The sequence below is a fragment of the Musca autumnalis genome, unplaced genomic scaffold, assembly GCF_047663935.1.
Source record: "Musca autumnalis isolate F117 unplaced genomic scaffold, ASM4766393v1 scaffold_5, whole genome shotgun sequence".
NCBI classification, from domain to species: domain Eukaryota; kingdom Metazoa; phylum Arthropoda; class Insecta; order Diptera; family Muscidae; genus Musca; species Musca autumnalis.
In genome coordinates this window covers 129461163-129477221 of record NW_027412088.1, presented here as the reverse complement: position 1 = coordinate 129477221, position 16059 = coordinate 129461163, and the positions used below count along the sequence as shown (strand labels likewise).

Below are 16059 nucleotides of genomic sequence, written 5' to 3'. Positions count from 1 at the left end.
ATGCTTAAGATAGGAAAAAATATTGGTGTCCGGATTATCGAAGTAAGAAAAATATGTGATGTACGGAATACAGTGTCTACAATATAAAAAATTCTGGTGTCCGGATTAACGAGTGTCCGGATTATCGAGACTATACTTTAAATATTTTTCATTTTCTTCGCTTCAATTTTAATTCATCGTATTCTACAATTCTAAAAAAAGTGTATGCACTTTGTGCAAATTATAAGCGTTCTACCGTTTTTTGCACACTACGCTGCAGGCGATGCTACATCTTATAGGCCATTTAGATATGACTTCATTAGCCGGATTTAGCGCATTATCAGATTTTATTTGCAAAATCCGGACAAAATCTACCAGATTTCCCATGCAAAAATAAATCCTCGTATTGAGTGGATTTGTTTTAAATCCGGAATAATTCCTCGTTTACAACTCTGTTTTCTGCAACATGTTGCTAAGAGGTAGTTTACACTATCTATCAATGTCATATGACACGAAATAAAAACATTCCATATCTACCCACAGAGGCAATGTGGAGACGTAATTTTATTATATTTTTGTTGGAGTGGACGCACAGAATAAATGGCGTAAGGAAAATCTCCAATATTCCACATATTAGTGAATATTTAACGATGGAAAATTTCATGTCATATGACATTTACATATAGTGTAAACTACCCCTAAGCTGGCACAAGAAACAAGGTAGATGCATCTGTGAATTGCTACAACAAAAATAATGTAGAATGTCAAAATTTGTAAACAAGATGTCTGATGATGTTTACGATGTCATTAGTTAGCATTAGTAGCATAATGTGCTAACATTTTTAATATTAAACAATAAATTTGTAATTTGCCGTATGTTTTTTGAGACGAATTCAATTTACAACAGCTTCTTCTGACGTTTCACATTCGATCGGATGGGCTGACGCATCTACCTTTGTAATTGTGCTATGAACAAAAATCAGCTGACTACCATTTAAATCCTCCAAATGTATATCTAAATGTAATGAGATTTGTAGTGGATTTATTAAATCCAGTTGAGGATTTATGGCTGGTCTAAATGAGCTATTAGCCGCCAAAGTCAATCCTGGCAAATGTGTACAAATTAAAAAAGAATTCGCCGTATTGATAAACCACATGCGCATCAAGTGATTTTAAGTATTTCGCGATTTACACGCATTTCAAAATGAACATTACCCGATACAGTTTTATTTGAAGATTATACCCCATTCAAAGAAACCCAAAATTTATTAGAACGTTATCCATATCTTCCGCTAGATGTTAGCGTGTACTCGAGAAGTAATTAGAATAAAAAATGTGATTTTTTGCGTGAAATTTAACTGAAATGGAAGAATAACTCCGACCTAATTTTCTTACATTCTCTTCAACCAACTCACAAAATAAATTTGAAAAAATATTTTCTCTTACAAAAATTTTGTTGAGATGTGTGTATATAAACCAAATTAACTACTCCCACTGTCATGTGTCTCCACATTGCAGAGAATGCACATAACTATTTTTATAGTTATCGAAAATAGGGTTGTGTCGTTCCGGAACGAACTAGTTCAAAGGAACTACTCCACAAAAAGAACGACCGGTACTAGGTCCGACTATGCGGTTCAGCTAGTTCCTTTTGCTTCCTCGTTCTTTTTCTCCCATTCCTTTTGCTCTTCTCTTTCAGTTAGTTCCATCAGTTCATTTAACATCAGTTGTCTCTCTCTCCCTGTCTTTTATTAGTGAATAAGAAATCTCATAGTGTCATTTCGTTTTTCATTTCTTACTAAACTGATCATTGCCGAATTAAAAAAAAAAAAACAATTGAAGTATTTTTAATTAGCAAAACGACTGTAAATTTGTTTTAAATATTTGTTATCTACCATGAAGAAAGCCGAAAACAATTTATTTTTCTTTTGTTCTGATGAAGAAGAAGCACGAACGATATGAACTGAGTGAACGAGTATGAGTGTGGGTATACATATAAAGGTTGGTACTAAAAGGAACTATGGAGCTAACTGAACGACCTAGTTCCTTTTGCGGAACGGAACGGAAAAGATCGAACCGCAAAAGGAACGAGATTGCCCAACTCTAGTCGAAAAAATAACAACAACCAATCGTCCACGGTACTTTGTGTATATTTTTAGATTCACTTTGGCAGTTTTGTTGAGATGTGTGTTTTACTTACTATTTGTAGGTAAGTCAAGCTTAATCTCATATTTGTTGTTTTCAAATTTAACAACAACAAGTTTAAAGTGGGATGTAGTTAAAATTGATAACTTTAGAGGATGGCTCAATATATTTTTTGTTTTTGTTGTAATATGCAAACCGCTAAACAGATTTGTATATGTTTGGTTTAATTTGAATCTTCACGATGTTTAGATTACGAACATATTTTTAAAATATTTTTCCGATGCATAAACAGCTTAAATTTTATTAAAACAAGTTGCAGGCAAGCAATTTTTTTGAATTCTTGCAAAAAATATAAAGGTACAACCAACTTTACGATTTGGTCGTTAATTCCTTAATTCCAATTTTGTGTTCCAGACGACGGAAAACTTACTCGCAAAAAACTATCCATATATACATATGCAGGTTTGAGTCTAGTCCCCATTAACCCGCTTTGCATAATTTTATGTACATACATACATATTTCGAGGATTTTTTGTTAAATTTACGAACCGCGATTGCTGCACTTTGGTATCAGAGTGTTATCAGAGGATACAAAAGCTCAATTCGGAAAATTCTAAGTATTGGTTTTGGAAAAAACAACCATGACAGCCCATATGAGGCTTTTGCAACATTTTCCTTCTGATGTCGATTTAACTCTGTATTTTGGTTAATGTTTATAAAATATCCACGCAGAAAATTGTTAATATAAAAGGAATAAGCCTTAACGTGGAAAAAGAACTAAGAACTTTCATTACCTAAAGGAAATAATCGTTCCTGTTTGCTTCATTACAGTTCGTGGTGGAGTATATAAAAAGTTCGGCCTGGTCGATCTTAACGCCTTTCTTACTTGTTTCACTTATGTTGATGCTTAATAACTCGTATGATTTTTTTCATCCCCTGCAGTAGATGAATTCGTCTATACACCTCATTCCCCATTCCTGACGATGTCACTACTTTTTACGCGGTATACAGCTCAAATCGACTTTGGGAAATATGTCCTCATTTGATGCATATACATATATGAAAATACTAAACCAAAAATAATATTTGAAAAGACTTTGCGATGTCGCTAAGAGAGCATTTAGAAGAAGTACGCCGCCTGTTGCATTTCACTGTGGTAAAAATTGAGCACACCGACTTTTTCAGCATTCGATTTCGGTAGACTCCTATTGAAAATATGTATGTGATCAATATACGCAATCTATCAATTACGGCGCGATCTATCTGATTCTATTTATTACATCTGATTCTATTTTGAATAAAAAAGCATATTACTGGATATTTATTTATCTTGTCTAAGCACTTTATTTTATAGAACTATAATTACACCAGATTCAATATGTTAACAGATTGCCAATGGCAAATCCCATCTTATTTTACTGGTATTGTCGTTTTTACAGAGCTAGCGAACGTTCCCCATTCGATGGTTCCTGTTGTGGTGGAGGATATGCAAATGTGGACTCTGTTCCAGCTTCTCCAGATGAAGATTCAGAAAATGTTGAACCACCGCCGCCTCCTAGATATCGAGTTGTTATGTTGGGAGATGCTGGAGTCGGAAAAACGGCACTGGTCAATCAATTTATGACATCTGAGTACATGCACACTTACGATGCAAGCCTGGGTAAGTTTACATAAAAAACACTTTGAAATGCACATAAGCTTTGACAAGTTTTGAACGAGATTACATGCAAATAATTCACGACTTAAGTCACAGTAAGTCAGAAATTACCTATGCACCAAACCCGAACCTTCCTAAACCAACAAAAAAGACTTCACTCGTTTAGCTTTTTAACTTTTGGTATGTTTTAGTGAATAATTCACATTTGAGTTTTAGATGATGAATTCGGCGAGAAAACGGTAAGCGTTCTTCTGGATGACGAGGAATCTGAATTAGTGTTTATTGATCATCCAAGCGTGGAAATGAGTGTAAGTTAATAGTGTTAAGAATAATAGAAAAATTGCTCTGTCCAGAACCTGCAAGAAGCTACTACTTTTTACTACAATAAAAATTTTTCCTCTATGTCATCGAAAAAAAAAAAATAGTAAAAATTAGTAGATTCTTGCAGTACTGGAAGAGACCAAATATAAATTGTTTCAACACAATTAAATCAGGTGGAGAACTCACTGTCAACATACGAGCCCCATGGTTGTGTGGTGGTTTTCTCAATAGTAGAAAAATCCTCCTTCCGTGTTGCGGAGGAAATTATGAATTACTTATGGCAAGAAAACTACACTAAAGACAAAGCCGTCATACTTGTGGGCAACAAAGCCGATTTGGCAAGGTCTCGTGTTATTTCATCTCAGGGTAAACCGAAAAGCACATTCCGCACATACTGCATATTCCATTAATTTTTTTGTTTCTTTTTTTAGATGGTAAAACACTTGCAGCTTCTCGAGATGCTAAGTTTATTGAAACTTCTAGTGGCATACAGCATAATGTTGACGAACTATTAGTTGGCGTTTTGAAACAGGTAATTTTCTCGAATGTGAAATTTTTAATGTAAATTACACATTTAATGGCAAATTCTCTAAGTGCAAATTGTATTTAACAGCCAACAATACGAGGGGCACTACAAAATTTCTGGCCTAGGCAACACGCAGTGTCGCCAAGCGTCATTGGACATTTCTTGGAAAGCTTGACAGTTATTTTGCCAAAGCGTACTCAGGACAGTTTGACATACGACCATGTATTGGGTTGTTTACAGTGACTTGAAAAATCAGTTTGCAAAAAATTAAATTTACTTGTGAACATTATAATAATAATAATTTTGCAAAACTTTCGACGTGGATCAAATTAAATATTTGTATGTCGATAAAGGACAATCCTAAGGCTCTATGAAAAACTGGTTTAGTGAATTCTATCGTGGCCGACACTTGCTAAAGAATTAAGATCGTAAGGGTCCAAAACGGCCGTTGTATCAAAAAAAAATTAAGCCGTGCGTGAGCGGATAATGTAAGATCGCCATGTTATATACCGTGAGATAGATGCACCCTTGGGCATTTCTTCCACCAACTAACATTAGATAGACCCAGAAAAATTGGTCAATCGCTCAAAAAGAGACTCTTGTGGATTGGTGCAAAGAAATTGTGAATAAAAACAATCGCGGTGCTTCAAACGACATTTATAAGATCGTCCCAGACGACGAATCCTGGATCTATGCCTCCCAGATTTTTTTTTTCTATTTAGAGAATCGAAGGTTTTTTTTCAAAATCTACGAAGGTTAAATACACTGGCGTTGCATTGTTCGATTATCAATCGCAGACTATTTATTTGGTCCACACAGGAACGGTTAGGTCTGAACCCTGCTTGTTTCAGTCTGTCGGATTTTTTGTTATTGCGAATAAATTGTATGAAAATGTAAACAACAATTTTGACATATAGAACAATTTTCAGAAAAAAAACGAGTTGTTGTTGTGCTACTTACATGACCTGGGGCTCAATTCCGTTTCTATGAAAATGTGAAATGACAACTTTTATAAAGGAGAAAACTGTTAAGTTTTGTAGAAAACTATTTTTCTGTGTGAATACAGTCAGGTAGATTTATTTGAATGCATGTTTGCTAAGAACCTATTGTTAAATATAACAGCTGTCGGTCATAAATAATTAACGAGACGTGCCCAAAACACTTGAGTTAAGATAAAAAGGGACGGTCGTAAAATGTGTAATCTTATCACCGCTAAGCATTGTGTGCGTTGCATTTATGTACACAGCATGCATTACTAAATGTATTGTATGTGTGTGTTAGTTTTAAGATCTGTAAATATTTTGTGAATAAAGTTGAGTCTCTCTAAAACCATCAAACAGACAACATCAGCCCGCGTGTTTTCTATTCTTGGGTTTTTTCCTTAGTTTTTCTTGGGCTGCATTTTTGGTGATGAGGTTGAGGAGTCGACCTCATCATTTGGTGACCCCGACGTGATTATTTCGTGTGTAGTATAGACACGAAATAGATCGCGTAGTAGTAGTGACGTGAAAGGCTAGCATTTTAGTGAAGTGTTGTAGTGCATACGTCAGTTTTAAAAAAAGTATTAGGCGCGTAGTTAAAAAGTGACTATGTTAGGCTTAGTCGGTATAAAGTGATAGTTCGCGTAGTGTAAAAGAATACTGCGGCGGATTTATTCACTATTTTAGAGACGAGGTAGGCACGTAAGTTAAAAAGAAACCTCGTTAGGTTATCCGTCTGTATAAAAGGCGCACACTCGAAGCAAAGAGTGTGTAAGGCCAATTTTATATCTAAAAATATATAAAGCGACAAGAAGTGTATCTCGCAAAAATGAATTTTGAAGAATTCATCCAACATCAAAGGATGTTGGGCGAGTATATAGTGTCCATTGATTTACAAATATGCAAAATTGCTCAAACAAGTGTAGCCAAGGAAATTAGGGAAAAGTGTTCCAAAATAGTTAGTTCTTTCGCGGAAGCAAGAACGGACTTTTTAGGAAACGAAGGGGAGCTCCGACGTATGGAAAAAGTACCATACGATCATTGCATATTCGCTGTGGGAGTGCAATATGCCGTTAAAAGCATAGAGGAAAACATGGAAGCTATGGGTTTGTTTGTGCCTATAGAAGTGCCACGTCTACATAATGTAGATTTTATAGCTGAGGTGAACAGCTTAAGTTCATCGGAACAGTGTGGAAAGGAATCCGGACTGCTCCAAAGAGGACCGCCAAATATAAGGGAAACAATTAATTTAGTAGATGCTTCTTTTGAGTTTTGGGGGGAGATTAGAAGAGCTCTTTTCTCAAGAACAAAAGACTTCGAAAAGAGTTATCAATCATTATTGTCACATTACGTGCGATATATGGAGGTAGTAGGGAAAGAGGGTGACTACACAAGTCATTACCACTATCTACAAATTTGTTACGAAATAGTAAGAAGTGGGAACATTTTAAGAGTAGCACCAAAAAAGGTGAACATAAATTTTGAGGAACAGTTCTCAGGTAGTGTAGGGCCTGCACAGGAAGTTGTTAGGAACTCGAAAACTGAGAATGAAAACGCGTGCGTGGATTTTTCGCGAAAATTAAAAGTCGAAAATAAACAACTACGTGAACAAAATGATGAATTACGTGCATTAGGTACACGTATTGATGGTTTGGATAGTTGCATCCGAGAACTGGAATGTAAAAATGCTGCATTGAATAGCCGAAATGAGGAGTTGGAACAATTGCTGGACAATGAACGTACACGTCAAGTTGCTGATCTTGCCAATATGGAGGCTGAATTTCAACGGTGCCGAGATGAAATGGTACAACAACAACTACGCGAAGAAAGTGCTGTCTATGACAAATTACTGTGTGACGAAGAAGATATGAGTCAAGCCAGAAGAGAGAAAGATCACATAGAAATTCCCAAAAGTGATCTTGAAGTGATGGTACTGAAGAAAGGTACTAAAGAAGTACATATCGGTGGTTTCCAATTCAAACCTAATGCCGATTTTAAAGAGAATGTTATCAATTTCCATCGCTCTGAAAACCTTGAGAGTGATGTCAAAAAATTGAGAGTGAACAACATGGATATAAAATCACAAAAATACACAGTGGCGATAGCAGAAAGATATCAGTGTTAAATGCCAATGATGAAGAAGTTGCCGGTGCAGAACGGCGCAAGTGTCCAATTGTACGACATGTATCACGTAATCGTACGACAGCAATTGGTGACAAAAGAGGTCTTAGAATTGTTTCCGGTTATGGTGATAGGGGAAATGGAACAATCCCTATTAAAAAGCAGTATTCTTCAAGCAAAAAATGGGTATACCACGTATTTCATCGAGGGAAAAGAAGTCCTCGTCCCAGCTGGTTGCTAAAGGTGTTGGGAGCCATCACCTAGATTTAAATTATCATAATTCTTTCTATTCCTAGTATTAACGTAAAATCTGAGTAATCTCGTAGCAATTCGAAAATGAAAAAAAATATGAAAATATCTTAATGATAATAATAATTGTTAAAAGATTAGAATCTTTTAAGGCCGAGAGCATGTTAAGTTTTGTAGAAAACTATTTTTCTGTGTGAATACAGCCAGGTAGATTTATTTGAATGCATGTTTGCTAAGAACCTATTGTTAAATATAACAGCTGTCGGTCATAAATAATTAACGAGACGTGCCCAAAACACTTGAGTTAAGATAAAAAGGGACGGTCGTAAAATGTGTAATCTTATCACCGCTACGCATTGTGTGCGTTGCATATATGTACACAGCATGCATTACTAAATGTATTGTATGTGTGTGTTAGTTTTAAGATCTGTAAATATTTTGTGAATAAAGTTGAGTCTCTCTAAAACCATCAAACAGACAACATCAGCCCGCGTGTTTTCTATTCTTGGGTTTTTATACCCTCCACCATAGGATGGGGGTATATTAAGTTTGTCACTACGTTTGTAACTACTCGAAATAATCATTGTAGACCCCACAAAGTATATATATTCTTGATCAGCGTGCAATTCTACATCGATATAGCCATGTCCGTCCGTCTGTCTGTCTGTCCGTCTGTGGAAATCACTCTAGCGTCCGAACGGATTGGCGTAGGTTGATGAAATTTTGGGAAAATATGTTATATTTACGTAGGACTTTTGGTATTGAAAGCGGGCTATGTAGGTCCACGCTTTTGTATAGCCCCCATACAAAATGACGCGTGACGCGTCGTCGTTTTAAGGAATTTTTAAGATATTTGTCCCATTTTACCACCGAATTGGTTGTAAATTGGTATTTTGTGTCTCCAGAGGCCAAAAAACATTCCTACCAAAGTTGGTTTATATAGGTCCACGTTTTGGTATAGCCCCCATATAACGCCCCATATAAAGTACGCGTCATTTTAATATATTTTGAATGTATTAGTCCCATTTGACCAAAGAATCGGTTGTAACTTTGTATTTTGTGTTTCCAGAGGCTAAGAAACATTTCTACCATAAAATGTTTATATAGGTCCACGTGTTGATATAGCCCCCATAATACAATATCTCCCGATTTTCGATAATTTGAACGTTTTAGCCTCATTATCACACCGATATGGCTGAAATTTGGTATTTAGTCTTCTTTAGGCGTATAAAACTTTCCCCCAGAAATTTGTAGGTATAGGTCCACGCCATCATATAGCCCCCATAGAACGGTACCTTCCGAATTTCGGTATTTTGAAGGTTGTGGCCACATTAATCCACCGAAATGGCTGAAATTTGTGGTGGAGGGTATAAAAAGTTCGGCCCGACCGAACGCTTTTCTTACTTGTTTTCCCTAGTTTTTCTTGGGCTGCATTTTTAGTGATGAGGTTGAGGAGTCGACCACATCAAAAACTGTCAAATATATAAAAGGAATATTTTTCATTTCAAATTCTCATAGAACAAGAATCCAGAATTCTCATAGAAGGATCCAGAATCCTGGTAAATAGATCTTGAGTGAGAATTTGATGGATTTGTAAAGTGTTGCTTTATTTATTTTAACGAATAATATTTTTGTTTTTTATCAAGAAGAACATTTTTTGGATTATATACATATAATACGGATCTCATGAAAGATGAGGCCCAATACTATACTCAACAACCAATTGTTTGCAGGTAGTCGAATCGGATAACTGTCTCTTTTTCAGCTAAAGAGAATAAAGATAAGTACGAAATTAGGTTTGTTGCTATCAAATTAACAGCTTAAATTGGGGTACACACGATCAGTTTTGACTGCCAGTTGTGCTAAAATAATCGGTTGCTTACCAGTGTGGCCGTTCATTTTTGTTAGTCATCAGGCAACCACAAAATATTTTTGTGTACCTAGGCAGTTTGACAGTTATCGACATTTCCGAAAAATCGACAGTCGAAACTGATCGTGTGTAGTTATGTTCTATTTTCACGATATTTAGTAACAAGTTTGTAACATTGTTGCTGGGCAAATCTCTTCCAGCAACATTTAGCAACTGCAGTCAGCTTTTATTTATTGTTGTCTTATTAGGACGAAGGTTATTATGAAAGTTTTAAATTGTTTGAATTAATTGAGCTAGATATCTAGCAAAGTCCCAGACATACAACCAATATGCTACGATCGTTTCGCTGGTGGTCATTCAGCTCATCATGCATATCGGATGTGATTGGCTAGACAAAGGCGGAGCTTGATAACTTCTATTTATACGAACATTATTGCAAATTTGCAGATATAAAGTACTTTTGAACCCTTTTTTCTATCAAGTCTGCCTACTGTCTTTGTGTTTCCAGAATCCTTTCTCAATACATATACAATCGAATGTTTTTTCCTTCATGAATTGTAGTGTCTTCCAGTTCGGTAGATTGATCATTCAATTACAACAACAGGTGTTTCATTGTAATATCTACCTTTCATTGTAATAATACTTTCTGTTATACGTTTCTCTAAAATTTTGATGTATGCTGAAGACGTTAAGTTGTTCCATTAAATAAAAATAAAAACTCTTCCCTTATGAAAGTCGTCTAATATTAATTGACCTGCCCACGCTCGAGAGAAGAGGTTTTATGTTGAAATCACTGTTTATTATAAAACTGATTCGTGGATTAGTCGATTATCCATTCTTACACCATGCAATACTGAAAATGCAAACAAATTCTAGTATATATTTTTTGAAAGTACATATTGAGACTACAAAAACCTTAGTAGGATTTCGTCCTGTCAGATCCAGTTCAGATTTTATGGCCTCTTCGAAACCGGGCTAAAACTAAATTTTTTTGCATTTTTCAGGCCTTTATCTCAGAAACAATTAGGAATTTGACCTAGCCGTCTTTGGCAATAGTGTAGGCCTAAACTACTGGAACTTATCTTTTGAAAACAAAATTCATCTAGGGCATCAACATCTGGTCAATATCAGCTAAACTAATGGGAGTTGAACCAAGTAACCTTATACGAAAATCTTCCAAATAAAGTTCTCAGCAATTCTTAAGAACATTCTGAAACTCTAAAATGGTTATTTCAGCGGTGTTTTGTATCATACCTTTCACAAAACGTATTTCAAACACAGTTCACACCAAAAGTTTATTCTTGCATTTCGGATTTCGTTATTGACATATTTATTACATCGTCGTTGAAAAATATACTTAAAACAACGTGATAGAGGCATTTTACAACAATGACATGTTCTTAAGAGTTGTGAACTACTTTCCAGCGAATATTTTATCAAAAGAAAACATTAAGAAAAAATTTACGGTTTTGGAGATATGGTGCGAAATGTATACATATTATTTGCTTCAGAGGTCAGATGAAATTTTCATAAAATTCAAGTTTTAAGTTCCCTTCACGTTGCGAGCAAATACATTGGGATATCTTCATTTGTTCATTTGTCCCGGGCCACACTAAGAGCAATTTCACTGAAATTTTGACATGAAAGTAAAAGAAAATGTAAAATAAAACGGTATGTTTGTTTCATACGAATATTGCAACAAAGCAAAATTGCAGAACAAATGTAGACTAGTTTCTTGAAATTATGTGTTTTTCTCAAAAAAGGCAAAGTTTCATGTCAAAATTTCATTGAAATTACTCTAGTGTGGCCCGAGACTTTGTACAAAACAAATGAAGATATCTCAATGTACCTGCATTAAGTTATTATAACTATAATGGAAATAGTTTTAAGTGTTATGTATACTTTTCTGTGTTGTAAAAATTGAACTTCTCTAAAGCTGGGTACACATTGTCAGTTTTGAATGACAGCTTTGTTGTTGCTTGCTAGTGTGGCCATTCATTTTTGTCATTCATCATGCAACCACAAACTATTTTGTGGTTGCTGGATGGTTGGACAGTTATCGATAATTGCAAAAAGTCGTCATTCAAAACTGACAATGTGTACTGTACTTAATTGCAATAAATAATCGTATTATATTAAACACATTTTTGTATTATGGTTATTTTGTCAACAAGGAGACACAAAGTGCAGTTGTTGCTATAAGAAAATAATACTGACTTTGAATATGAAACGCTACCTATCCGATGAATTTTTAATAACTTTCAATAAACCATTTTTGAAAATAATAAAAATTATTTGTAGCTATTAGGGAACTTCAATTCAAAATCATGCTGTTGGGGAAAAATTTATCTTTTTTGAAAAATCGATTAAAGGGGAGTTACACACCCGTTAATCTCACACGTACACAAGGGTGTAAAAAGGAACTAAAAAAGATTTCCTTTCCTTTATAATCGTTGCCTTACTTTTTCTATTTGGAATATCGTGCGGCCGGTATTTATACGCCTTTTTAGGTTCATAATCGTTCTTGGTGTAGCCAACGTAATCGTTATATCTCGATACGTTTAACTCGATACGGCATAGGAATGAAAAATTTCAACTTTGGTCCATATCGGTTCAGATTTGGATATAGCCCCCATATATATCTTTCCCCGATTTTGCGATAACTCGGTCAATTTTGATCGAATGGTCCTCAAATTTAATATGTGATACTTTCCTAGGCCCCTGAGTAGCCCTACCGATTTCCACAAAAATCGATTCAGATTAGAATATAGCCACCATATATATCTTTCCCTCAATTTTGCTCGAATAGTCTTCAAATTCAATATGTGATACTTTCCTTCTTAGCTAGTCTGTGTGTATTCACGAAAGTTTTATATAACTCACAAAATTTTGTTCTACCAATTACGAATAAAAACAATTTTTTTCATTTTTATAAATATTTAATTAATCACATTATTGTTACTTAAAACATATTAACTTAAAAATAAAATAAATATAAATATGTATAAATATATGTATGTATAAATATGTAACCCACTTATGTTTTGTGCGTAGAGACACAGGCTATTTTTATTAATATTGTTCCGTTTTTTACACACTATTATAAAAGGACCCTATGAATGAAACAGGTATGTTATATGGACGTTCATTCATTGATTTTATAGATTCAGGTATAGTAATAAACAATAATGTACCATTGAGTGGGCGAGAGACATGCGGTTGTGTGCACTCGTGAAAGAAGCATGTTGCAAAAATTTGTCAAAAAATTGACGTAACACTAGAAATTTGCGCATATTTTGTGTTTTTTTTTCTTATAGTATTGTCTGTCAGCTGTCGTTCCACGTTTATAGTGTTTCATTTGGCCTATATATTTCCTCACATTTGGCTTAAGACGTAAGCAGTTCTAAAAAATGTTTTTTTTTTAATTTTCGATTTTGGATAAAAAAATTTTAAAGAAGGTCCGATTTCGGGAAAACTGTACGTTTTAGAGAAAAAAGTTATTTCATAAAAATGCTTCGAAGGTCTCAAACATGAAATTTTCATTTAAATTTTATGTTTTCTCGCAAAAAAAAATTTCGACTGTAAGTGGGTTAAGGTCACCATTCATTAAAATATTGATATATCTCAGAAGGTTGCAGGGATGGGCAGAAAATGCTTGCACATTTTTATTTGGAAGAGATGTCCAATTCACGGAAAACAAGAGCCGAGGTGGCAAACCAAAGGATCTGCTCTACTAAATAATAAGAATTTTAATTTTTTTTATCAAATTTAAGTTTTGATTTCTTGATAACGGTACATTGCCCATGTGCAGTTGATGTCAACTTTTTGTACTAAAATTTTATATTTATAGCCCACCCATCAAATCCCATCCAAAACTTTTAATATTATCAACAAAATTTTCCGAAAAAGTTATTTTAAACATTGTCCAATTTTCATATGATTACCGCTTTAGATTACCTGGGAAATATTTTTCATATTTAAAGAGCTATAACTTCATTATGGATGCACATATCGACAAAATTCTTTCAGATTCGTTGTATGGGATGTGTTTACTGTAAGAAAAAATCATAAACATATGTAAAAGTTAACATCACAATTTTTGATTTTTGTCCGCTTCCATACAAAAGTGGACAAAAATAGAAGGAGTTGACCTAGGTTGATGAATTTTTACACAAGTACTTATAAGGGCATAGGAATGAAAAATTTCAACTTTGGTCCATATCGGTTCAGATTTGGATATAGGCCCCACATATATCTTTCCCCGATTTTGCTATAACTCGGTCAATTTTAAATGTTTTTCTCTTAGGCCCCTGAGTAGCTCTACCGATTTTCACAAAAATCGGTTCAGATTTGGAGATAGCTTCAGTTTTACCGATTTTGATATGATTTCGCAAAAATCGGTACAGCTTTGAATATAGTCTACATATATGTCTTTCACCGATTTTGCTATAAATCTATCAATTTTTGAAAAATAGGCTTCATATTTAACATAGGATGTTCTCTTAAGCCCCTTTTCAGTTTCACAGAATTTGACAAAAATCGATTTGGATTTGGATATAGCTCTCATATATATTTCTGCCGATTTTATGTATTCGATGCACTAATCACGCAATTGATTAAATTGGGAAAATATGACGTACTTATCCGTAATTGAGTGACATCGGGCGAAATAATATATCGAAGCCATATTCAAATCTGAACCGATATGGACCAAAGTTGAATTTTTTTTCATTCATGTGCCCTCATAAGTAGTTGTGGAAACATTTATCAACCTAGGTCAAAGGTAAAACTGAACAGGGGCCTGAGGAACATCCTACGTTACATTTGAAGGCTATTCATCAAAAATTGAGCGAATTATAGCAAAATCGGGGAAGATATATATGGGGGCTATATCCAAATCTGAACCGATTTTTGTGAAAATCGGTGTAGCTATTCAGGGGCCTAAGAAAAATAACACATATTTAATTTGAAGGCTATTCGATCAAAATTGAACAAGTTGTAGCAAAATCGGGAAAAGATATATATGGGGGCTATATAAAATCTGAACCGATATATCTCAGAAGGTTGCAGGGATGGGCAGAATGTTTTTAAACATTTCACCTCGGAAGGGATGTCCAATTAACGGAAATCAAGAGCCAAGGTGGCAATCAAAGATATACTCTACCAAATATTAAGAATTTATATTTTTTTATCAAATTTAAATTTTTAATTCTTGATAACGGTACTTTGCCCATGTGCAGTTGATGTCAACTTTTTGTACTAAAATTTTATATTTAGCAATGAACGGAAAGAAACAAAACGATTCCCGTACCAATCACACAAAGCCACAAACTTTTCAGCTTCTCTGAATCGTTTCATTCTCACAACCAAAACAAAAACACAAACTTTTCAACGTAAAAAGATGGAAACAGTACGATTGCTGAAATGTAACTTCGGCTATGCTTTGCCGAGTTGTTTCATTCGCGACCGAAACGACAAGTATTTTTGGGAAACGTTTGCCGTGCGTATTGTCAATGACACACTGAGGCACACACACATGTGATTGCTTAACAACCCTATAAGTTGTCATCAGAATACTTGGTCATTTAGTGTTGCCAATGTTACGATATTATTGTAAGTTTGATATTCCTTTATCGTTTAATTGGTTGACATAGTTTCTCAAAAAAATAGTAGTTTATACTGAAATCGGTTCAGATTGGGATATAGATCAATATACATATACATATTATCCGATAGACGTAATAGGTTAACACCAGCAAATTTGGAACATATTTTACTGACAAGAGTCAATGGCGTATTTATATATTAATAATTAAATATTTTAATTTATTTTTTTAAATTATTGATTTTGATTTTAAGTTATTGAAAATAACGTTCATTTAAGTTTTCTTTCTCTAAATGTAAGACATTATTATATTAAATTCATTATACCTATTATTTAAATAATTAAAATAAAAAATAAATAAGTTGACACCAAAAAATTTGGATCATATTTTGCTAAAAAGAGTCAATGGCGTATTTGAATATGAATATTAATAATTAAATATTTGTATTTATTTTTTATTTGAGTTTAAGTTATTGAATATAATTTTCTTTAAGTTATCTTTCTCTAAATGTAAAACATTCTTATATAATATCTTATAAAAAATCGAAATACATATATGAAATTAACTAAATTCGGTTTTTAGCTTGCCTCAGTTCATTTACATAT

General features: G+C 34.1%; 1 protein-coding gene across 10 annotated transcripts in view; it reads left to right on the top strand.

The window, feature by feature from the left end:
• Rgk2 (Rad, Gem/Kir family member 2) overlaps positions 1-16059 on the top strand; it is a 114158-nt gene that overhangs the window by 83879 nt on the left and 14220 nt on the right. For 4 of the 10 annotated variants that reach the window (XM_073991274.1, XM_073991276.1, XM_073991278.1 and 1 more), the window contains 4 exons: positions 3564-3784; positions 3992-4089; positions 4276-4468; positions 4534-4634. In XM_073991274.1, coding sequence (XP_073847375.1) covers positions 3564-3784; positions 3992-4089; positions 4276-4468; positions 4534-4634 — 613 coding nt within the window. Of the gene's footprint in view, positions 1-3563; positions 3785-3991; positions 4090-4275; positions 4469-4533; positions 4635-4715; positions 5958-16059 lie in introns of those variants that run through there. The other 6 variants (XM_073991281.1, XM_073991280.1, XM_073991282.1 and 3 more) reach the window with 3 other exon arrangements.